The 24,357-nt window shown below is 43.4% G+C and overlaps 1 protein-coding gene across 1 annotated transcript in view; it reads right to left on the bottom strand.

Moving 5' to 3' along the window:
- Positions 1-229: 229 nt before the first annotated feature.
- Sel1l (SEL1L adaptor subunit of ERAD E3 ubiquitin ligase) overlaps positions 230-24,357 on the bottom strand; it is a 43,517-nt gene continuing 19,389 nt past the window's right edge. Inside the window, exons 7-21 of the mRNA XM_052185296.1 lie at positions 21,335-21,388; positions 21,188-21,247; positions 19,959-20,040; positions 19,475-19,629; positions 18,101-18,157; positions 14,544-14,612; positions 12,463-12,540; positions 11,523-11,585; positions 10,486-10,573; positions 10,045-10,193; positions 9,239-9,404; positions 8,867-8,941; positions 8,065-8,237; positions 6,249-6,377; positions 230-4,393 (exon numbers count right to left, since the gene is read on the bottom strand). Coding sequence (XP_052041256.1) covers positions 4,184-4,393; positions 6,249-6,377; positions 8,065-8,237; positions 8,867-8,941; positions 9,239-9,404; positions 10,045-10,193; positions 10,486-10,573; positions 11,523-11,585; positions 12,463-12,540; positions 14,544-14,612; positions 18,101-18,157; positions 19,475-19,629; positions 19,959-20,040; positions 21,188-21,247; positions 21,335-21,388 — 1,608 coding nt within the window. The 3' untranslated portion in view covers positions 230-4,183. The remainder of the gene's footprint in view (positions 4,394-6,248; positions 6,378-8,064; positions 8,238-8,866; positions 8,942-9,238; positions 9,405-10,044; positions 10,194-10,485; positions 10,574-11,522; positions 11,586-12,462; positions 12,541-14,543; positions 14,613-18,100; positions 18,158-19,474; positions 19,630-19,958; positions 20,041-21,187; positions 21,248-21,334; positions 21,389-24,357) is intronic.

The following is a 24,357-nucleotide window of genomic DNA, read 5'->3' as shown; positions in this document are numbered from 1 at the left end:
CTACAAAGATTCACTTCCCTGTAAATTTATATCCTCCCCAGGATAATGCTCAATTCATTCATTAACAGATATTAAAAATGAAAGACAGATTCAAATTTCCCCAGATGAATGCATTCTAGAATTTCATTTCTGTATTTCAAAAGAGGCTCACTAAAATTGTTCAATCTTCAGGTTAAAAGCAAAGTCTGAATATGAAGGTCTGTGGATGTGGCACACTACCACAGACAGATAACCAGAGATGGGATCTTTATTTCACAAGGTTCAAGATACAGTACAAAATGAATCTGTACATCTCTCTATTAACAGGATTTGTTTACACAATTATAATACACTTCACCAGCCGTTATACTGCATTCCATTAAATATAAAATAAATTTACAAAAAGTCTAGTATGGTGTTCCTTCATGACGTCAGCCTATGCTCTTTTAAGTACATCGTCCCTCAACATGTCTAGTGGTCATACTTTGATCATATCAACATTGTTTTTAAATAAAGAAAAATAGTGTCAGATCGTTCACCAATAAATAGTAAAGAAAGAACATCTGGACGACTTTCTGCTCATAACCAAAGGACCCTTCATATGCATACAGAATCGGCTTTTTAATGAATGTGTAAACAGTCTCTTTAAGATATAAATCATTGGTATATGGGGTTATTTCAACTTTTCTTGAAGTCCCTAGTGGGTGAAGACACTTAGTTTCTTTTTCAAAGAACACTACCCATTTAAAAACCTGACAATACAGTATCCAGAAATAGTTTCTTTTGTATCTGAGCAATATAACTGACGAAAATATTTTTTTGCATAAAATACTTTTCTTTCGCTCTGGTTATTTCTTGCATATCTCAGGGCCATAATATTGTATAGTGTACTTTAGAATTACTTTCAAATACCAGCTATTTCTGAAGTAAATATAAGCCTGCTTGCTCTTCTTGGCTGGGAGGGGGATGACTAGAAGCGCCTTGTTTTGAAATATATGTGAGGTGCAAGTCCAAAGCCCTGGGAAGTAAAGTTTTGCAGATGTGATTAGTCACTGGTGCAATGCCACACACACCCACACACCCATACACACACACACACACACACACACACATATACACACGGAGTTGAGGTCTGCATTTGGAGGCTGACAGGCCTGCTCCCAAGCATAGAGAGCAAACCGGAGGAGCAGAGAGAGAGAGAAACCCAACCACCCAGACAAACAAACCTAACTTCTGGGTATAGAACACCCAGTCCGCTGGTTTTTCACCAGATCCCTGGAGGAGGTCTCTAATGCTTCTCCATGGCTGAGGTGACGAGGGATAAAATGTTCAGAAATTAATCTCTCTAGATATACATTTTCAGAAGAATTACAAACCTTCAGGAATATCAAGATTTAGGACTTTTACTTTTATATTAATCTAGTTTAGGTATTAATAAAATTTTGGGGAAAAAAGCCCTTGTCTGACCTTTTTCTGTATTACTGACTAGTAACTAAGAAAACCCAGAAATCAGAAATAAAAACTTAAAAAACAAAAACTCCACCTTTGTACAACACCACAGAAGTAAAACTTGTGGTCTCTAGACTCTGAAACAGCTGGTTGCCCAATGGGGCAGGTGCACAGGAGAACAGAGGCTGGAGAGAGAGCCTTTGTAGGCTGCCAGACAGACCACGAAAGGCAGCAGTAGGGATGGGCTACAGGGAGGAAGGAAGCCACGCTCTATCTGGTAAATCTAAATCCTAATGCTAAGACTCCCAAATCCTGGAGTTGGCTTAATGTCACTGACATTAACTAGCTGTATTGCCACTTCATTCAAATGGATGCCATTAGTAAGTACTGTGCATTATTTTTTAAGAGAAACACGAACCCAATTCCTATTTGCTTAGGTACCACGTCCCATGAACAGGAAGAGAACAGGAGCAAAGCGCTTTGAGACCATCTATGAAAGAAGCTAAGAACTGAATCATCTTAAACACACTCCAGAATTCTGGAAGCCGATGCCCCCGGCTGGAAACAAGTGGACGGAAGGGCATGTGCTGTAGTGACCGTAAAGAGGACAGCAAGGAGTGAGTCTCCTCATGAAGAACAGACCTAGACTGTCCCATCCAGCCTTAGGTAGTGTACACTAGTTTAAGAAATATTTTCTCCAAGTCCTGTCTGTGGGAAGTAAGATGGACGTGAACCTGCTGCTGTCTAAGGAGGCTGGAGGTGGATGGCGCGGGAAACCATAGAAGCACTGGCTTCCATCTTTCCATTTATTTATTTTTAGAGACTGGGTCTTGTTGTATTGCCTAAGCTGGTCTTAAACCCCTGGCCTAATGTGATCTTCTTCACTCAGTCCCCCACTGACAGGGGACTATAGGTACACACCACTGTGCCCAGGCCCTGCAAATAATGTAAAACCCACCTTCTAACGAGCGAGCGAGTTAGCGAGCGACAGAACCATGGATTTCACTTACTCGGCTGAGGGTGGGGCTGGGAGAGGAGGCAGCAGTAAAGGACCCTGCTTCCTGCACCACTCACAATCTCATCTTTAAGCACAGGACACCAAATAAGCCTTACTATTTACAAGTGCTGCCCAAAGCAACGTTACAGTTTTGAGAGGAATGCTGGCTGCCTCTCAAAGATTTGCCTCTCTGTGGCCACATCTTCAAATTTGGAGGCAAATATCTTTGAGAAAAATTTGCTTACTGGGTTTCCCATAATACTGTAAGCACACACGAATGTACACAACTTCACATGTAAAGCCTTCATGTTCAGTATAGATGAACTAAACTGAATTCTGATTACAATCCCAACATTCAAACTCAAAGCTTTCCAAACTCCACAAGTGATAAGGTCAAGTTTCATTGCAGACAGGGATTACAGAAAACAATGTAAAGGTGATAATGAAAGGTGGGTGTGGCTGCTGAATGCTACCATCTGACAGATTACGAGAACCACAAATTTAGCTTGGGCATTCGTTCTTTCACAGGGGTGGTTCTGTGAAGTTCTCAATTTCTGTTGTGTTTGCATCTTACTTAAGCAGGCAATGCGAAGTGTAGCAGCTTTAATTTCCTCATGTTTACCACAGAAGGGTGATCACATGACAGCTACGCAGTGGCTGACTTTCTACCCCACATGAAACAGTCAGAAATGCAAAGCTCCCACAGCACACTCGATGGTCCACCCAGGCTTTGCTCTGCCATGCATTGGGTCTAACCCACCCTCCATTTTCTGAGTCTTAGGAAGTCACTACCTGCCATATCTTGCCAATAGTATTTCGTATTTGAAGACTTTCGGAGGGTTATCTGTTCTCTGTGCTGTAAGAAATGTGAAGTAACATGAAACCTGGGAAGAAATTCGTCACCCTGAGGGAGGGAGGGTGTGCCTCAGATCCCACCTCAGGTCGGTTAAGGCTGTCTTCTGATCTCTCCACTTAGTGCGTCCTCTGGCATCTGGTCTAGGGCTCTGTATACTCAGACAGACAAGCCACTCACATGAGCAGCTGGGGAAAGTCCTACGTGAGACGAGGAGTCAGTCCACTGAGTTTTGCTTTTACTCCACTGCAAGGACATGATGTCACAAAGAATTCTTTAGCAAAGCCTTGCCTTCTTCAAGGAAGAGTTTGCTATGAAGTGTCAGTCACAGTACAGGAATCCACTCAATAACCCCTTTTAAAATAAGAGTGCCAAATATATGAACTTGTATGTAGACTGGTAAAATTCCCAGTTCCTGCATTTCCCACACACCCTGAAGACGTCTTGCTTGGCTTGTTTTGCTTTTGACTGAAAGGCAAGTTCTAATCTCAGACTTAAGCATGTTTTTAGGGTTTTCCCAGGTTGTCAATGCTCAGGACCTTAAAAGACATAAGAACTTATGCGCATCGACAGGATGACAGAAGGCTCTCAGGAAAGACAGTGGGTACAGTAGACATGACTCAAGCATCTTGTATATGTTTGCAGAACGAAGAAAGAAAAAGGAGGAAAAAGAGGAAAGCCACTGAGAGTTGTCATTCCATACGGCACTGACACAAACATTCACTGTGGCTCTGGTGAGAGCTACTCATCCCTGAAAGGAAGGCGGCAGGTTCTAAGCAGCTTCTGGAATTCAACACTTCCTCATGCCTGTTCCAGGCAGCGGCCACCGTCTAGAACCCTACGCCAAATGCAGTGTTCTCGGCAAGCAGCCCCCGTGGCCACGGGCCCAGGTAAGTACGTGGCTGCTACTGTGGTGGCTGCTGCTCTGCTGGTCCTTCCTGCTGGGGAGGAGCTGGCCGTGGCCCCGGGGGCCTGGGAACTGGTATGTCCTGGTGCTGTCGCTGTCTGTAAGCTATGACTGTACCCAACAGCAGGGCAATGATGGTCATGAGGTAAAGGTCCCACTCGGGTCCCAAGAGCTGGTCCATATCCAGTTGTGTGAACAGATCTCGAATCTTAATGAGAAAAACATAAAAGCATTAGCACTTCAATGTCAGTGAAGGAACACTGAAAGTAGTTACTTAACAGTAGACATATGCAGGAGACTTTGAAGAACTAAATTCTAGGACATTGTAATGGTTTTTAACACATGTAATGGTTCTTCAACAGACACCCAGAAGTGTGTGTCTCAAGAACTAAGCTAGTATTTCCTAAGAGCTGACATCAGATGTTCAACTGCTCTTTCTATAAGAAATCTAATTCCGCAGTTTCCAGTTATTTCTCTAGTAGATATTTGAAAGGATCACCAGGAAATAAAAGACCTCCCCCTTGCCCCAAATCTGACTCCTGGCATACCTCTAACCTGTCCCGTAGTGACAGCAGGTCAGAAGAGCAGCCTGCTCTCCTGACAGCCAGCTGTGTGTCTCCCATGGAACTGATGGCTACAGGACCAGGTGTCCACTTGATCAACAAAAAATGTCTTTTTGGTTGTTTTAATTAAAGTGCACACCATTTTACACAGAAATTTGAACTTACAAGTTACATTCCTAGTCTCTGAGATTTTGTAAAATTATGCCCAAAGAACTCCCGTTATATAGATTTGTAGGCAAAGGTGCTAAATTTTGTAGGAAAAAATAAATTCCAGCAAACTATTGTGTTCCTGGGGAATTCTGTGGCTTTTTATCCAGTTTGACTTCCTTCTCATCAATACTTATTTCTCTTGCATTTTTTTATGGACTGGGATTGCTTTGTTCTTTTTGTTTCAGTTGGAGAATCTTACTATCCTCTTTGTAGAGTGTATAAAAAAAAAAAAACAGCAAAAGACTCTTCTCCATGGTATGATGACATCCTACATCCTAGAATGATCCACTGAAGAAAAGTGTGGGGGACAAGGGTGTGGGACAGCTCTGCAGAGGCTGGGAGCTGTATCCTGTTGGCTGGGACTGAGACCCGCACAGGCCAGGCACTGCTCTGTCCCCACACCTCAGCCTGGTGCTCACTGGCAGCTGGTTCCTGTATTTTGGCAGAAAGTACAGCGCACTGGCTCATGGCACCAAGGCACTGCACCAACTGACATTATATAGATGCAAGAATCTAAGGTATCCTGGGTTCTGGGAACCTGTGCGGAGGATCTCAATAGCATGGTTAAGGTGGCAAAGGGAGAGAGGTCCCCTGTTTATGTTAGTGTGGAAGAAGCGTTGCTTACTTTTGATTCTGCATAAGGACAACTTGACACTGACGATGTGTTGAATAAACTAAGGTTAATGGCTCCAACAAGGACTCTGCGCATCGTAGTGTTCATGGGGCACAATGCTGCACTTGTTAATCCACTGTCAGAGACTATGGGGACAGGGGCAAAATCTAAGTGGTAGAACCCAAGGGCAAAGACATGCCAGGCTTGCGTCTACAGCTGGTAGCTCTGAAGGGAACAGGTAAGCCCCTCCTCGTTAGGTCCCATCAGCTGAGGCTCTATGGACAGAGCTCTGCCGGCATGTTGAACCTCGGTGGCACTGTTAGAACAATCAGGTGTGCAGTGCATCGGCTCTCGGCTCCCCTCCAGCTTGCTCTTCTTATGGTCCTGGCTTGAGCTGTTGCCAGGTATTCATCCGACTTAATGTTTAGTACCTCTTCAGAGTGTCACGAGTTAAGTCTGTTGTCCCTGAACCGGAAGACACCTGCACTAATGACACGTGCTTTCGTATTAAGAGCTCTGAAAAATGCCACCTGAAAACTGTGCTCCTGCCTGCTCTATAGTTTGCCCAGCCCTTTACCTGGGAAGACAGAGAGACCCTGTGCCTCCCACTTTCACTCTCCCGGTCTGGGAAGGTGAAACAATTGGTGTCTGTTAACTGAGGCATGCGGCTCACTTACGTTGGCTTCCCGGATGTACTGTAAGAAATAGACGACACCTAGTTTGCAGAGTGCGAGGAACACAGGTACTTGTGCATCTGGGCTAGCCTCAGCTGCCATGTCATAAAAGCGCTTTGCAAGGTGAATGTCCTAGAGGACAGAAAGCAAAGGAAATGTTTCAGAAAAGCTTGTATTAACCTTTTGAGATTCTACCTAAAATTAATGTCTGTTACCTAAAGGAAAACCTCAAGCTTTACCCAGGTAAAATTTCTTTAATTATCTAATTAAATGATTTTGAAAATTTAGTATCAGGAATTGGAAGATGTAACTCATTTTCTCTACTATAATCTCAGATTTTATTTGTGGACACACTGGATTTAGCCACATGTCTAACATATCATATTACTGATCTGGAGATTCCCATGAAAAGTCTCAAGTTTCAAGCTAATTTTAGTCAGTGACTAATTTTAGTCAGCTCTGGTCCTACACTGGGGTAGGACAGTCAAGAATCTGGAGCCAGTCCTGTTCTAGCAGTACAGCAGGTATAGGTCTGGGGATCTCTCAACTACTCCTGTGTGCTTTTCTAAGACAGAGAGCCCAGGGCTGAGCCTATAGACATGGTAACCCATGTCTGCCAGGGAGGGCTGCTGTTTTACTGTCTGTGGTGGGAAAACCTCAGAGATCACTCTGTGTAGGCAGGCGTCTCGCTACGCTGTTTTCAGAGCAGGCTCCCTGTGCTAACTGACACAAGTGGTCACAGTCCTGCTTACAGGACTCTGAAAAGGGTGACCCAAGTCATAACCAACTCTGCCCCAGGACGGCAGGAAAGGGAGCTCTGGAGAAAATACGACATATGGCAAAGGAAGAGAGCACTGCGAGGTCCCTCCTCCACACAGGTTAAAGAGGAGTAGTTTCCTTCAGTCAGTGCTCACCCTGAACCCTCATGTGTTATTTGTTAAAGAGAAAAGCACTTTCAGTTAATACCCAATTAAAAATACATAATTTAAACATTTTTACAATGGAATCTTTTGAGTCTGTGGATCCAACTTGATGTGATAGCATAGACTCTGCTGTGAATGACTAATAGGGTGACTAAGCCATATCAAACCACATCCTGAATCATCATTTCTACTCATTGTCTATCGTCAGAATTTGGTAGCAATTTACATGGTGTTGAACTGAATTTTGTTGTTGCTGTTGTTTTGCCACAGGGCCTCATTTAGCCCAGACAGGCTTGAAACGAGCTGGGTGGTTGAAGAGGGCCATGACCTCTCCTCTGGCCTCTCCCTGGCTGCTCTGGCAGTGTGTGCCAGCAGGCCCAGTGGCCCTGGCCAGCTTGTAGTACAATGAGCTTTGTAGCCCATTACTTATGTTCAGAGGCTGAACCCTGCTTCCCTTCTAGAATGCTCTTTTACTGTAGTCTTTATTCCCAAGCACACAAGTAGTAATACTTTCTCTGAATCCTTGTGGGGTAGATAGGGCAAAAACTTAGAGCCATTCTAAAGAAAAGTAGATTTCATTAGGAAGATGAAGATCTGGAAAAAGTTCATCAGTAGAAAAGATTTTAATCCATTTCAAAATGATTCAGAGGCAACTATATTGACTAAATACAGATATAATTCCTGACAAAAGAGGCTTTCCACAGGGTCCCCAGAGCACAGCAGAGCACACGCAGGAGTGTGCGCCGGGAATGAGTTGCAGGGATAGTCCTGCTATCCTGGAGACCCGCTTGCTTCTCCACCTGCAGCCTGAAGCCCAACAGAATCCCCAAACCACTGTTCTCACGGCCACGCTGTGCAGGATCATTGTACGCGGGTGGTGCCAATGCCTCGCTCACCTGTTTGATGCCTAGACCCTTCTCGTGCATGTAGCCCAGGTTAAACATGGCCTGCGCACTGTGTTGCTGCTCCGAGGCCAGGCGGTAGTGAATAAATGCTGTCTCGTAATCCACGTCAGTGCCGAATCCATAGAAATGGTAGTCTCCAAGTTTAATTCTAGCCACAGTATAGCCTGAAATAAAAATAAAAAATAAACTCAAAACTGCTGAGTAAGTGTGCTTAAAAGAAATTAAAAGTTATTTTTAAAACATGCAAATATAAAACAGAATTTTCATTTGTAGTAGAAAAACTTTAAAAGGATCCCTGAGCCAAGTTCTAATGTCAGTAAACAGAGGAGACATTATCTCTTTTCAGAAAGCACATAAAGGGATAGAGAAGTCAGGCCCCAGTTTCACTGACGCTACCCTTCAAAGGACCATGCTGCCTATACCATTTAATGTAAAACACTATTCAGCATGAGCACTGTGCAGACTGGAGAAGGAGAGGCCTACTATGGAGAGGAGTGTGTGAGAAGAATACATTAAAGAAAGAGTAGGGAAAGCTAAGAGTTCTTTTCCACTTCAGGCTGGTATTCTATTACACATTCTTCAGTTATCAATTAATGAAGCCACTGGCCTGAAGCTAAGAACCCAAAGGTGATGGAAACATCCCTCAAGGACTGGCACTTCAACCACTGACCTAGGAACGAGACTGATTGATCGATCACAAGTTAAGTAGCAGTGTCTGATGATGTCCATGAGAGATGAAAACCAACATAGTGAGACTCCTGGGTAGGACTCATCCTGACAATTAGCCACTCACCTTGGGAGGCGGCCCTATTCCAATGCAGCAAAGCTCTGGGGTAAGTTTCATTCTCACCTACAATGGTTGCTTCTCCTACAGGAGAGACAGGAAATAGAAACCAAGTGTTTTCATTTGTAAGTTTGGGTGAAGCACAGAAAATATTAAATTCAGGCAGTCTGGAGAGTAAACAAGTATTAGAAGACGCCAGGTTCAAAGGAGTCACTGGGTCAGGATGACACTACTTCCTGGAGCAGGTTTTAGCCCGTCAGATATTGAAGCTAGCCTAGGGCTCGGGGGCGGGGAAAGGGGAGTTGGGCACTCACTTCATTTTGAAAATTTATTATATTGCTAAATGTGACTAACGCTTCTATAGGACTACCCTGGACTTACTCTGGTCGAGGATGAAGGCCGCGTTGCTCTGCGCCACCTCGTAGCCCTGCTCGGCCAGCAGGAGGTACTGGACCACTGCAGCATTGTAGTCCTCGTCCTTATAGCTGTTGTAGGCGGTCATCAGTCTCTCTGACCAGCGACCTCGCTCACACACGTTCTTAAACAACTGTGTAAAGAGGAAAACGACATGTATGCACTAGAAAACAACCTGTGCATCTTGGCTAGGTGTGACTATTAAGTTTGCTCCATGACCTGCCAGCTGGCTGCTGGCTTTCCTTACTCTTTAGAAGCAAACACAGAGTAAGAGAAACAGCAACCCACACACTATTACTGTGGCCAGGGCTGTCCTAGTGACATCTGTGTATTATAGCTCTCAGCACATTCTCCCACCTGAAGAACTATTCATGAGGTGAAGTCTATTAAAAATCTCAGTTTACAAGTGAGGACTCTAAATAAAGCAAAGAGAGATTTCCAAATGGTGGCAAGCCTTTATCAGTCAGTCTTCCAACAATAGGTGTGAGAGCTGGGGAGCAGTCCCAGGGAGGAGACGCTGGCCTGGGCCTTTGCACACCTCCTTCAGTGTCCTCTCTGACACTAGGTCATCTACACTGACCCTTGCAAACACTGCTTCTTAAAGGAACAAACAGGTAAGGAGAGCAGTGAGCATAGATCTCCAGTGTCTTCCCTCAGTGTATCAAGGCTAGTGAGCGGAGTCAGCATCTAACACGGAAGGAACTGGACTGCAAAGGACGGGCCTTTCCAGCCGTAAACCCATGCCCTCAGCCATGCTGCACAGCAGCCCTCACCTCCACCGCAGTGTGACAGGATCGCATCACCCCTGTGCCGCTGGCGTGCATCTGTGCTAGGTTATAGAAAGCCAAGATATGGCCCCCTTGGGAAGCTAAATTAAAATACTTCAAGGCCTGCTTATAATCTCTCTTGACTCCAATGCCATCTGCAAGGAAAACAAAACAAGGACAAATGAAAGGAGAGCAGTCTGAAACAGGATTTAGTTAAGCACCAGAGAAATTTTAAGAGGAATGAAACTACTGGAAGTTAGAGTTCTTACCCAGCAAAGCCTATCAGTCTCCAGTGCAGATTAATATAAATGCTAATAAGAGCTGAGATGCACAAGTAATTGAATTGGTAGAGCCTGAATTACTTCCCCAGAACCGACTCCCCGTTTATCTTAGCGCCACCTAGTGGAAGCCGGCAGCAGCTGCTCCACCGTCCTCTGAGATACGTACTGTAGTACATGGAGCCGAGCTGCAGCTGCCCGTCCACCCAGCCTTGCTCAGCAGCCTTCTGGAAGTACTTGAGAGCCAGGTCGTAATTCTGTAGGAGATGTCAAATGGGAAGAAAGCATCAAAGACTGACTCATGGAAGCACAGAGCCACTCTCTGGGTAAACAAAGTATTCTAAAAAACAAACAAAAAAAACCCAAACATTTAAAAAGAACCATTTTTTTTTTATTTAAAAAGCTCCCAAAACCAAGTAAGAGTTTTGTGAAACAATTTATGTTTGCTCCCAGAAAGAACAAACACAAGTAGAACACTAGAGCATGAATTAAGGAAAAACTCTTTTTACTATCTACCTTTAAACCTTAATTTTTCTCATATTAAGTAATATTACTTTCTCCTTATTTGTTCCCTTCCTGTGTACATCACAAGATGCTGTTTTTCAATCCCAAAGGACTATGTAACTGTAGATAAACTTAAAACATATTACTCTGAATTTTGGTATCCTAATTCAGGAGTCAAAGGCATCACTCTTTTATGTTAGAAAAAAGTACCACAGATAAGCTTTTTAGCCCCAGTCCTTAGTTCCAGACACAACAATGTGTTGCTTGGAATAACGTCACGAGTCAGTGGCATCTGCCCTGAGACAAGGGCCAAGGACAAGCAAGTGCTTGCACACACAACACCGACATTTAGGAGCTTACTGAGGACCTGGCTGTGAGACAGAAACCTGACAGCTGAGAACTGAGGTGGCTTAGTAAGGCTCAGCCTTCGGAGGCGAAGGACTGGAGAGAAGAGAGGCAGAAGCTGGAAGGAGCAAAGGGCAGAAGGAAAAGACTAAGGAGGAACTCTCCCCTCAGAGGGTCCAGTGATGGAGCTGGCCTCAGGGGACAGGGAGGTGTGAGGAACAAGCCAGCCCAACTGAGAGACAGCAGGGAAGGGCTCGCACTCTCTGCGGCTCCTCTGTGCGGGACCAGCCAAGGCCTCCCTCCCACCGGCACTGGCAGATGGCTTCCCAACACCAGCATGCCACACAGCACACTTACTACTTGAACTCCTCTCCCGTAGAGATAGGCCATTCCAAGCCCGCTCTGTCCCACTGGGTTGCCCTGTAAACCAGAGAAATCAGACAACAGAGACAAGAGCCCATTAAAGCACGACTACACGAGATACTAGATACTACAAGAGTCTGACAGATATCAAAATATGTCTTAATTAGTCTCCAAATAAAGACAAACTTTTTCCTTCTAATCGTATTAAACATAACTTGACTTTTAGACACCTGTGGGGTGTCAGTAATTTGCTGTCAAAGATGAAAACATTAACTGCCTTTAAGATCAATTCTTGTAACCTAACTTATGACCAATTTGTGACACACATGTGACTAACAATACTTCACCAGAATTAAAAGCAGGCCCCATGTGGTGTACTTATGGAAGAAGGAAGGACAATGCCTGGGGCAGAGTCAGCAGGCATCTTAGCAGCAACAATGTCACCTGGAGGTGATGATCCTTAAGAGTAACGCAGCGACACACAGCAAAGTATTTCGTGATGCAAAACAGAAAATTCTACAATTCACTCATACTCAGAGGGACAGATGACATCTTAACAAGATGTGTCATAGCATTTCTCAGGAAAATATTCAAGTAACATTATGATGCACAGAAATCTATAGTTGGAAAGTGGTCAGTAAATACTCAGGAAGCATACAGGGTTTTAAGTATCCTATATGCATGTTTTGTCTGGGTCAAAGAAAGCCCAAATTATATATCATAGCTATCAATAGAACTCAATTATGGATACTCCTAAACTCTAAATTGTAGTACAGCTGACGTAGGTTATGTAACTCCCAATTTCATGGCTTATAACCAGTACTCTCCCGATTAGGAAACACTAAGCTAACATTCACCCAGTTGGTCATAATTAATCCTTCAACACATCCCTGTAGTGAACACTAGTAACAGCACACAGGTCCGGAAGTCTTACCATGTCAGCGGCTTTCTTAAAGTAGTGAAGTGCCGTCTCATTACTCTGAGGAACGATGTCACTTCCTTCAGAATACATCTGGAAAACAGCCCCGGATTTCATGTGGAGTTGTCCCCAGTCTCCAGACAGTGTTTCCCCTTCTCATCTCATTTTCATCGTTATCAGTTTTCATGACATTACTCCACAAAGTTTACATTTCTTCATAGAAAAGTGTAGAATTGAAAGCAGACTTTTATGTATTTGATATTCATATATATACTCATATATATTTATATTTTCATATATATATGAATATATAAAGCAGGTTAGTGGCTGCCTCAAGAAATCTTAAAACATTTGAAAATTACATTTGCTTATGTCTATGTGCTCATGGGTAGGTGTGCAGGTGACCTGGTACACGTGGAAGGTCAGAGGACAACAGTCTCTCCATCAACAGTCTGGGTCCTAGGTATTGTTTTTATTTGCTGAGCCATCTCACCAGGCCAGGAAAAGTCATCTTTAACCCAGGGCAGTCAGGTGGCTAATATTTGGCTGAGACCCGATGACTGATCCCATCAGTACAAGCAGGCTTTCAAGAGTCACAATGTCTGCTTTGCCCTTCCCTCTACCAAGCTGCCCAGAACTGGGTAAATGGTGCACCTGGGGTTACAGATGGCTGGGAGATGATTCCGTTGGTAAAATACCAGATGCAAGCATGGAGACCTAAGCTAGAACCCAGAGCCCAAGTATAAAGAAACTGGGCAGGGTGGTGTGCGTTTGCAGCCTCCGTGCCTGGGAGATAGAGACAGACAGGCAGATTCCAGAGGACTGCTGGACAGTTAACCTGGTATGCTTGTTAAGTTTCAGGCCAGTGAGAGACACTGTCTCAAAAATAAGGTGGATGATACCCAAGGCAGTTTTCTGGTCTCTCTAGGCACACACATGTGCATGCACACCTACATACACATAGTACCTGTGCGCAAACATACACAAACAAATAACTAGAAAGTTATTTAACAAGGTATAAATGATAATGACTATAGGACCAGGTAAGGCCTGAGAAGAAAGGAAAACAAGGGGCAGCAGAGCTTCATGTCCACATAACATCCTAAGGAAACCACTAAAGTCGCCTTTAGACATAGGATTAATGAGTAATTTAGGGAAATTTAAGTAAATATGTTGGGGATAAAACAGATAAAGAAAAAAGCAAAGACCCCTGTGCTATGATGCTCATACCACAGCATCAGCACCACACAGTCTGTACTATAACATCAGAAGGCTTGCACGGAAGGGTCCAGCTCCCAGTTTGCTAGCTAGGATTATGTGGTGAGTCTGGATGAGATTTTCCTATATGTAAAATCCTTGGAATCCACCTGAATGTCCTTACTTTATGATTTGGTTATACATGAACAACTGTCAGTTTGCATTGATAAGTGGATATTAACCTAGAAAACTGGAATACCCAAAACATAATCCACACATCAAATGAGGTACAAGAAAAATGGAGGAGTGGCCCCTTGTTCTGGAAAGACTCAGTGAAGCAGTATAGAACAAAATCAGAACAGGGAAGTGGGAAGGGTTGGGTGGGAAAACAGGGGGAGGGAAGGGGACTGATGGGACTTTCAGGGAGTGGGGGTCCAGAAAAGGGGAAATCATTTGAAATGTAAATAAATATACCAATAAAAAAATTAATAAAAATGGAATTCTTCCCTGACACAGAATCTATTCATTAGTTTTTAGATATAAATGTTTCCTTTCTCCACAAAAAGGCTACACTTAGGGGTGCTCACAGCTGTCGTATTTAAGACAATGAAAAGATCTGCAGAGAAATACTAAAACCTCTCTCACTCCACCATGAAAAGAAACACAACTGTGATTCTTAGTAAAAACCTGTGTATCATACAGTACAACTCTCATCACTGTATACAACAGATACAACGTTAAGAGCTCACACAGTGAATACATTTAGGAGCAAAGGCTACACTATGTCCAAGTTGTCTGAGAAAGTATTTCACACAGCATTTGCCTTAAGACAGGACATAATATACTTGAACTGAAAATTTTATTTTGCTGTTATATAAAGAGCTACAGGTATACAGTACCTTTCCCAGGAAGGCCATAGCATGTGAATTGCCAGCATTTGCTGCTAAGTTGAAGTAGTCAAATGCTCTCTGTGAGAGAATTATAAGAATAATTATTTTTTAGCAGAATTCTTTTCAACAAAAACATTTAATTCAGGAATATCAGGAAACATTTTGTTTTCCTATATTAAAGTGGCTTTAAAAATAAGAATATTCATCAGGATTTCGAACAGAATTGTGTATATCTAGCCTTCACAGATAAGATGGTATCTATTTACAGGTGATGTGAACAGGCGGCAGGCAGCTCTGCCTCACTCACTACTTCACTACTGGTGCCCGTGAGGAAGAGAGAAGCTACGGGGCAGCCACAAGGCACGGGCATACTGTGACACACAGCTTCCTCTGTACAGTGGCAACAGTGTGGGGCTGTGGTTGGAGCCCATGACCAAGCACTGTGTGGGAAGACACTCCTTAGCACCCTCTGCTCAGTGCTGCCCTGGCTCACGGCTGTTACGGACCTTATACCAAGGCCTGCCCCTTGTTTCTGTCTGTGAGTCACTCTCTTCCCTTTCTATTCTTTTTTGTTCTAGTACACTCTCCTTAATCTGTTATTAAAAAACATACCAACAATACAAAACATATTTTTTTTTCTTTTTCAGAGTTTTAGCTTCTCTTTAATGGGACCACTACAGGATTCTCCTTTTTATAAGCCTGACTGGCTTTCACCAACTACTTCAGAGAGGAAGCCTGTTAAGGACAACCTTCTCATCACTAGTACAAGTCTGCCACCTCGCTCCACCCTGTCCTCTGCAGCACCTGACGCACTCTCCCTCCCTCTCTTGGAAATAGTCCGTAGCTTGGCTTCACAGGCCACTGTGTCCTGGTTTCCTGGCCCTGTGTGTACCCGACCACGGAAGGCACCCTAGCTAACTCTGTTCTATCGTCTGCCTCTTTACAGTCCGGTTCCTCAAGGCTCAACCGGTGCCCCACTTTCACTTTCTATCCCCTGAGCAGCCTTGTCGTGCTTCACGTTCTCGTCTACGTTACAGCAGCATCGGCATTCACATTTCCAAGTTCTGAACTGGTCTAATTATAGAACTCACAAAGTCCATAAGTCCATGAGTCCGCCTGCTAACTGCCTGTACGCTGATTCTAGTCCACATTACATTGCTCTCATATGAATGTCTGAAATATTCTCTACTTTGATTTCCTTGATTGTATTTTGGGATTCTACTAACTCATTCCCCATGGCAGCAAAAGCCAATGTTTTCAAATCTGAGATGCTGGCTCGAAGGTCCCTTGAAATGCAGAGGTTAAGCTGACCCGAGCAAGCACCGACTGCCTCAGAATTACCACGTCCTAAGATGTAGCACTGTGGGAACACCAGCCACACTCCTTTCTGTCCTGGGACCTATGTGTGTACTATTTATTCCTTTTGCCCTGGAATGGTTCTACCTCCAGGGTCAATATGCCATCCTCTTCTCCCTAAAGAAGCCTTTCCTGTCAGCTGGGTACTCCCTTCCCTTCCTTATTATATTCCTTGATTCTGCTTTTAATCAGCAATCACAACTTTAAATGCTTGCTATTTGATGATGCAAGTTATTTAAAAAGTAATTAATATTCCACTGAACTTGAAACTCCAGTAAGGGCGATGACCAGAGCTTCCTGTCCAGTGCTGTATTCAGAAAACCTGGCAGTGATTGGCACATAGTAGAAACTGCAATGTTTGTTGGATTAATGCTGGGCAATCCTTTTCTCTCTTCTGTGGAGCCAATGAAACAACCTGGTGTTGTACAGCTGCTGTAAAGGCTTAGGCAGCACACAGAACAAGAGTAGTCCCGGTCCGTGCCGTGCAAGAGCTCTGGGCAAAGCCCCTCAGAATCTTGCTCTCTCAGTATTTTTGTTAAGTAGCAGCATCTAGTATACATTCTGGGGACCAAGAGACAACAGCAGCTGCCAAGAGCTTCCCAAGTAAAGAAAACCCACAGGTGTTTGCTACAAGTGATAAGTGTATTTCCGTGACAATGTAGTTCTTAAAGTTGAGAGGATTCTGTATGTGAAATAACTTTCCTTGGTACAGTTAATTAGTATGATAGCAAAATAAGAGTTGTATGAGTTTGACAGCTCCTTCTTGAGAGCTTCCTCCATACTCGGCTCTGCTGGGGTCTGGGTAAACAGTAAACAAGGCACGCGTGGCTGTGCTCTCTGGAACTGGCTCCAGCCAGGAGAGCAAGTTACAGGACAAATTAATCTACTTTGGACAAGAATAAGAGCACATATTCTCAGGCATCCTTTGCATATGTGGCCTTTTCTGGAGTGGGGATGGGGCTGACGGGGAGACATTACAGGTTGGTGTTGAGTTCTGGAGGCTGGATAGCAATTACCACATAAGCAAAGTAGTTGGGGTGATCGTCACCACTGACAGGAGGGGACATCCCTTAAAGTCATGAGAAAGAGATGCTCTCAATAGGTTGAAAGACCTTAGAAACTTCTGTGTGCTTGTGCCTTAGACAGCAAGAGGCTGGAGGGGTACAGACACTGGGATGGGGTCTTGGGGGTCATGTTAAAGGGTAAATCTTTAAGCTACTGGACCACACAGAGTACTGAGAGTTTTAGGTGAACCACAGGATGGGTGCTGGGTTTTCAGAGACACATCGATACCTAGAAACTGCAGGTGTCAGATGATTCAGGCAAGTGACAGGTGTCAATAATGGACAGAAGGAAAGATGAGTCATCTTTAGGAGGGAAAGCAGATACAATTTGGTGAGTAGCCATAGATTAGAGGGGAATAGTTGTCGGTTCCTGATTTCTAATAACATTTCCTTAGCCCTAGAAAGAATCCTTTAAAAGATGCTCTATTTTTATGGCTTCCATTTTGCTGTTTTAAAAAAATTAATTTTTAATGATAAGTATTGACTTTAGGGTTAGGGTTATTTGTGTGTCTGAGTGTGTGTATGTATACCTGAGTGTAGGTGACTGCAGGGCCCTAAAGAGTGTCAGATCCTCTGGAACTGGAAAGGGGAGCTGTAAACTGTTGACACGGGTGCTGAGAACAGAATTTAGGATCCTCGAAGAGCAGCAAGTACTCCTAACTGCCATCTCTCCAGACCCAAAAGGTGTCTGGAGACCCACTTCTATTTATATTTAACAGCAACAAAAAAAGTCAAGATGTGTATGTGAGTTTGGGGCAGTAGTAAGAACTAAGCCTAAGAGTAATAAAATCTGGGGCGGCAGCGATGCTCGGCAGTTGAGAGCACATGCTGCGTTCTTCCACAGGACCTGAGTACAGTTCCCAGCACCCACAGCTGTAACTCAGGCTCCAAGGTGTCAGACACCCTTTTCTGGCCCCTGTATCAGCACCTGCTCACACATGGCATACACAAACAGGCACACCCAGACACACCCACTAAAAGTAAATGAAACCTTTCTGGCCCTCCTGAGGTCTGTTCCTGTGTTTCTCAGCCATCAGTAGGTCCTGAGAGGTCACTTGTGACAGGTGTTAGGAGCCTACTAGCTAGGAACACACACAGTGCCATGTTTTGCTATAGTGTGAAGAAAGCCCTACAGCAGGGGGTTACCTGGTGGTTCTGTTCTACTCCACGCCCTCCATGCAGATGCAGCTGTCCCAGACCAACCTGAAAAGCAACAAAAATGATGCATAAGTGAAAGTGAGCACCTAGCATGCAGTTAAAGTCAGACCAACAGTTGGTGCAGGAAGGTTCTGTGCATTAGTCAAGACTAGAAATCCAGTCTTTAATCCTGAGTATATTGTTTCAATTATCTAAAAACTGCCAAATAAACTGCATTCTTTTGCATATGTATACAGAGTCTGTGAGTGTATGTTTGTTCACATGTGTGTAAGGACATGTGTGCAGGTGCAAGTGTATGCAGGTGGAGGCCTAAGGCTGACGTCAGAGTTCGCCCCAAGCTGCTCTCCATCTTATTAATAGAGGCAGGCTCTCTTAACTCACCCTAGAGGGCCCCAGGAAGGCTACCCTAGCCAGCTGGCTTGCTCTGGGGACCCTGTCTCTGCCTTCTGAGTGCTAGCACTACAGGCAGGAGCCACACTCACTCAGTACGTATGTGGGCTCTGGGCACATGAGGTCTGGTCCTCACACTTGTGCAGCAAGTGCCTTATCTACTGGCTCATTGGCCTGCTTCCCTAAAAGGCTTTTAGACAAATGATGCTGAATTCAGTGAACATGCTCTAAAGGCAATAGTAAAGGATGCTCTTACACCAACAAACATAATTATCTCAGAAGCTTAGCAAGGAAATGAAAACAAAAGGAAAGACCAATTTGAATAAGTTTAGACTAGTATGTGCTGTATACAAGAAAAAGGTTGTCAGATTCACAAAAGCATGTAGAATTAGACAACGCCAAGCATACTGTAAAGTCTCAGCTCATTTGGGGAACAGTAACATGTTACCCACTAGACCTGGAGGCAGAGCTGAGTGGCAGTCTCTAGGGAACATGAGGAAGGCCTGACTGTTTTGTTCACAGACAGAGGAGAGGCAACAGTGGCACCAAAACCAAGGTCAAGAAAGCAGAGGAAAGGGAATGGAGAAAAGGAAGGTAATCAGACAGCAAGTAAAAGAGAACACTTAAAGCAAAATATAACCTTGAAAAGGAGACAAGACAGTTGCACGCTAACTTCCACGAGTAACAGTCGGCTCTTCCATTCATTACAGTTTTAATTTAAGACTCCCTTCTGTGAGTCTTAAAACCATTCTTAGTACTTATTATTTCTATATATCCCAAATAGCTGTGATTTTAATAGGAAAAAAGGTTCTGCGAGTGTAGGATATTCTTTTGCTAAAGTATCCACTGGTGGTTCTAAAACGAAGCTAGTAAGTACTCAGAGCAAAGACAATGATTATGTAGATATGTGGGCGCTTGTCCCCCTCCTGGATCAAGCAGACAGTGCGGCAAGAAACTCCCGGAAGCACACACCTGTGCTTGGACGTCCCCCTTCTCAGCTAGGAACTGGTAATACTGAATCAGATCTTCTTCCAGCACGCCGCTGTTCATCCCTGGGTTCTCCACCTCATCAGGCAGCCGTATCCTCTGGACTACAGAGCCTCCAGTCAGGGAGATATCACTGGCAACTGATGGAGAGGGACAGACAGGGAATAAAGTGAGATAAAGTCAGGGGAGCAGAGCCACACTGTAGCAAGCAGACGCTGACAGACAAGGTGCTGATGGTACTATTGCTGTAGCTGTTAACAGGTAGCAGCATAGCAATACATTAACGAATCAGACTTCCACTATAAAATGTTTAAGAATAAAATGTAAAAGAAAAGTGTTTCCTGATAGTTAAAAGCCCACTTAAAAGAGTCATTTTCAGTATTTAAACTACTACAACCAAAACATATATACTTAAAATTAATTGCCTTTTTTCCCCCTACAGGGTAAAAGAGAAAAATAAAACAGGTACCATGATTGGCAACAAGACGATAATGGGTCAGTGCCGATTCACAACTCTGGAGGACTCCAATGCCAGCCCAGTAGCGGTAACCCTGTAAGACACGTTGGAGTGAGACTACACCACCACCACCACCATACCACAGGTTTCTGTAGAGCCAACCACACTCAGAATCAGATTCTGCAGTCCTTTGATCCGAGTACTCCAACAAGAAGTCTATAGCTAAGCATGAGACAAGAACATTTCCAGAGCCACCAAATGAGCGCCAGGAGCTTCACGAGGGAGGCACGCACATCGTCTTCGTCAGAACCCACAGCAACCCTGTGGTAGACTTAATCTTAGTGAGGACGAGTTGAGTGTGCCAATACAAAACCATAAACCGGCAGACTAAGGAAATGTGTACGGGAAGCAGGTACATTACACCAGGAGCAAAAGACCACAGGACAGCGAGTGAGCGAGGGAGGGAGGGGGGGGCGTCTGATGATCAGGAACACAAAGAGGGAAGGAGTTGCCTGCAATCAGTTGGGCTCCTGGGCACAGCTCAGCTATCTTGCTGGATTCCTATCTGCCCAAGTATCAGCTCCCAGCATTCTACTCTTCAGGCGATCTCTCTCTACCCATAGTATCTAATCTGATCCTGACGATCACTCAATAATTATTTTTGAAATTATCTACGCTTCACTGGACTAGCCTTGTCAGCACCAAGTGTGGCGATCCCGTCATGTGTAGGACGGGTTTCCTACTTTAGTTTCATGTCCACACAGTCCAACCATGACATTGCTGCTAACAAAGGACTTACATTCATTTAAAACACAGCTTCCATCATGCACCACTTGTCATGTGACTGATCCCAAACTGAATGTGCAAGAAATTGAAGCCCCTTAGCCCAAAAAGATTTTGGTGGAGAGGTCTGTATCACTAAGGAACATAAGAGGTCAATGATATTCACTTATGCACAGATACTGGTAAGTGCCCATTATAGGACAGTTTCATCAATTTAAATGCAAAATCTATGATAATCTAATCAAAAAATAATTCTGATAAATAATTCCAATTTACATATATTTTTATCACATGTAGATTCAATGTGTTATAACCATTAGCAAGAATTTGGTGGATGGATGTTCAATTAAGTATTTGATCGTAAGGGAATCTCACAGCAAGGCTAGGACACTTACAGCTACTGCAAAAATAAATTTTACATTTAATGTAAGTACTCTTGGTTTAAAGTTCACACTTACCAAAATCATATGGGCTATCAGGTTGCCTCCAAGAGCTCCAAAAGTATAATATACAAGAGCCTGCGAAAAATCAGATACATAAATGAGCACAGGCCAGTGCATATTCAATTCCAAATTTAATGTGCAGTAAGACTTCAATAACATTACCTTTGCCTGACTTGAATTAACACCAAGTCCAGAAGCGTAGAGAAAGCCAAGGCCCTGGGGTAAAAGGAGGAAAAAGTCAATATTCTTACTTTGGTGAAGACACATGGAGTTTGACAAACTGAGAAGAGTCAAAGATCTCTAAATGTGAAGATTTGAGGACAACTAGGCAGGACGGCTCAGTTAAAGAGCTGGAACAATACATCCAGCCTTTTATAAACCACACAGCTAAGTGCAACTTTAAACAACTCAAGTTGAGTTGGAAGGTTAATGGAAAGTTAAGAAGGTATTAACTAGAAAAACAAAGCCAACCACACTTAAACATGGTTTGTACTTCATTGGTTTTAGCCATTATGAAGATAAAACACCTTTTGTGACATTTTATCAACATATTTCTTTCTCTGCAGGGAGGAATGACAAGGACAAAAGTGTCCAAGCAATCTCAGGAACGAAGAAGCACCAAGTGGCTGAGTGGCAGCCATGTCCACTGGAGACAGAGTCAGGAAACCAGCACGACTGCTGGACACGACTGCTGGACACAGTTCCAGCATAGCTGAGCTGAGCGCTGCACCCGCTGGCCTCTGTCTCTAACTTCTGGGTTTCGGTCCCTGTGTGTGACTTTCTGAACTGATTCATTTTATGTCTTTTCCTGGGAAAATGATGTCTAAGTCTTTTTAGGAAAAATCTTTAATTTTATTTGGCTACTATCTGGAAATCTTCCCTATGCCCTAGAGATTATTAAGCACACATAAGTACAGAGCTGGATGAGGCCATTACTCCAGGGATCTTCTTGGAGTGTCTGCCCCTGAGCAAACTCTAACAATCTAATTGGTTCAGGGTAAACAAAGACCATTAACAAACTCTGGCCAGGAGAATAGGTTATAGATTCACAGCCTCCCCCTCTAATACCCTTAGAGTTCTCTGGAAGTGTAGTTTAAAGACGGGGTGAGACAAGGTACACCCCTGGAGGAATAACACACAGTAAATAAGATAGGTTGACTGAAATAAACTTTTCCTACATTATAGCGTAGATGATGAAACATATAGTAAAAGAAGTTAGAGATTCGTATTTGTTAGTCATGAAAAGACCCATTCCTATTTTTCTGTTTGGAGTGCTTTCAAACTGCAAACACTGCCAACCTAAAAGCAGGCTGTCATATAATGAATGTGTTTCCTTGGGAGGAGACATTTTTTAAATTGTCTAAATTGGAGTTACATAGGATTGATAATTGTACTGGCTAGTTTTGTGTGTCAACTTGACACAGGCTGGAGTTATCACAGAGAAAGGAGCTTCAGTTGGGGAAGTGCCTCCATGAGATCCAGCTGTGGGGCACTTTCTCAATTAGTGATCAATTGGGGAGGGCCCCTTGTAGGTGGTACCATCCCTGGGCTGGTAGTCTTGGATTCTATAAGAGAGCAGGCTGAGCAAGTCAGGGGAAGCAAGCCAGTAAGAAACATCCTTCCATGGCCTCTGCATCAGCTCCTGCTTCCTGACCTGCTTGAGTTCCAGTCCTGACTTCCTTTGGTGATGAACAGCAGTGTGGAAGTGTAAGTTCAATAAATCCTTTCCTCCCCAACTTGTTTCTTGGTCATGATGTTTGTACAGGAATAGAAACCCTGACTAAGACAATAATAAAACCTGTTCTGTCTGCATTTTCTAAAATCGAACACATAATCTATACTTCTTAGGTAATCATTAGTCTGTCTTTGTTCAGTGAAACTTGCATAAATAAAGAAGTACCTGGTTGCTAGTTAGTCAGTCAGTCACATTACCCAAGTTATAAGTGCAGAATGGCAGAGGAGTGTCATTAGCTTATGATGTTCACCCACATTTCAGAGGAGTGTCCTTAGCCTAGGATGCTCACCCACATTTCAGCCTCCCTTGCAGCTAGGTAAGACTATGATCCTAAATATGGTTGCAAAGGAGGTCAGCTGTTGCCCAGGAATCGCCATTTGCAAGAAAGCAATACAAAGCTCAATCTCATTTGGCAGAGCAAGAAGTACCTGATTTGGGGGTTTTGATTGCTGCAGCAGCTGAATCTAACTACCACAGAGAGGGTGCCTGGTGGGGTCTGAATGGAACAAAACTGCCTTAAAGACATCAGCGCTCCTGAGGATAATATATGTCTACATAGGTTTATGTAAGCTGATTTAATTAAGAAGAAAAAACATTTCTGAAACAAAAGAAGAACAGTTAAGATAGCATCTGCTTAAATCAGACAAAAAATGAGAAGCAGAGCAATGGATTCTTTAATTATTCCCAGAAAACAATGGGTAAGATCCTGCTGGTCTAGAACCTCAGGAGGGCTGTCTTACAAGGTTCATTCCGTTATGGTTAGAGGGAAACAGGCATTTTCCTAGGTTGGCAGAGAAATGATACTTTAGAGGAAAATGTATCTTATAAGGATAATTTCACAAATATGCAGGTATTCCAACAGTCTATTTTTAAGTATAACTCATATTTTGATTAAGCCTGAATTATCAGAGGCAGTTTAAATAAACACAATGTATAAATAAACACAACCTAAACACATATGTATGGACATATGTATACATGTATGCTTTGTCTGAATCTGTATATCATGTGAGTAAAATGTTCTTGCAGGCCAAGAGAGGATGCTGGATCCACTAGGAGAAGAGTCATAGTTGCGAGCCACCCAGTGTGTACTGGGAACTGAATCATGGATCTTTGGATGAGCAGTCAGTGCTTTTAACAGCTGAGCCACTTCTCCCTTCCCCCATCAGATGTCCTCTTAAACCTAGGTATCAGTCTTTGTATTCTCTATATTACTAATTGATAACATAACAAGATGTGCTATTAATGGACATTGGTGCAATATAGTATTACAATTCACCTAAAATGTATCCTAGCTAAAGCCAGTTATTCAGGTTTGCCAGCCTTTAGCTGTGCTATTTGACTTACAGGAAATATAGGTAATAGAAAAATTAATTAATACTGTGATGAGGACAAATGCAGACAGGACATTCTGCAGAAAAATTGCATCTACTTCTAACATACAAACAAA

Source organism: Apodemus sylvaticus, chromosome 6 (assembly GCF_947179515.1).
Source record: "Apodemus sylvaticus chromosome 6, mApoSyl1.1, whole genome shotgun sequence".
Lineage (NCBI taxonomy): Eukaryota > Metazoa > Chordata > Mammalia > Rodentia > Muridae > Apodemus > Apodemus sylvaticus.
This window is presented reverse-complemented; position numbering and strand designations above follow the sequence as displayed.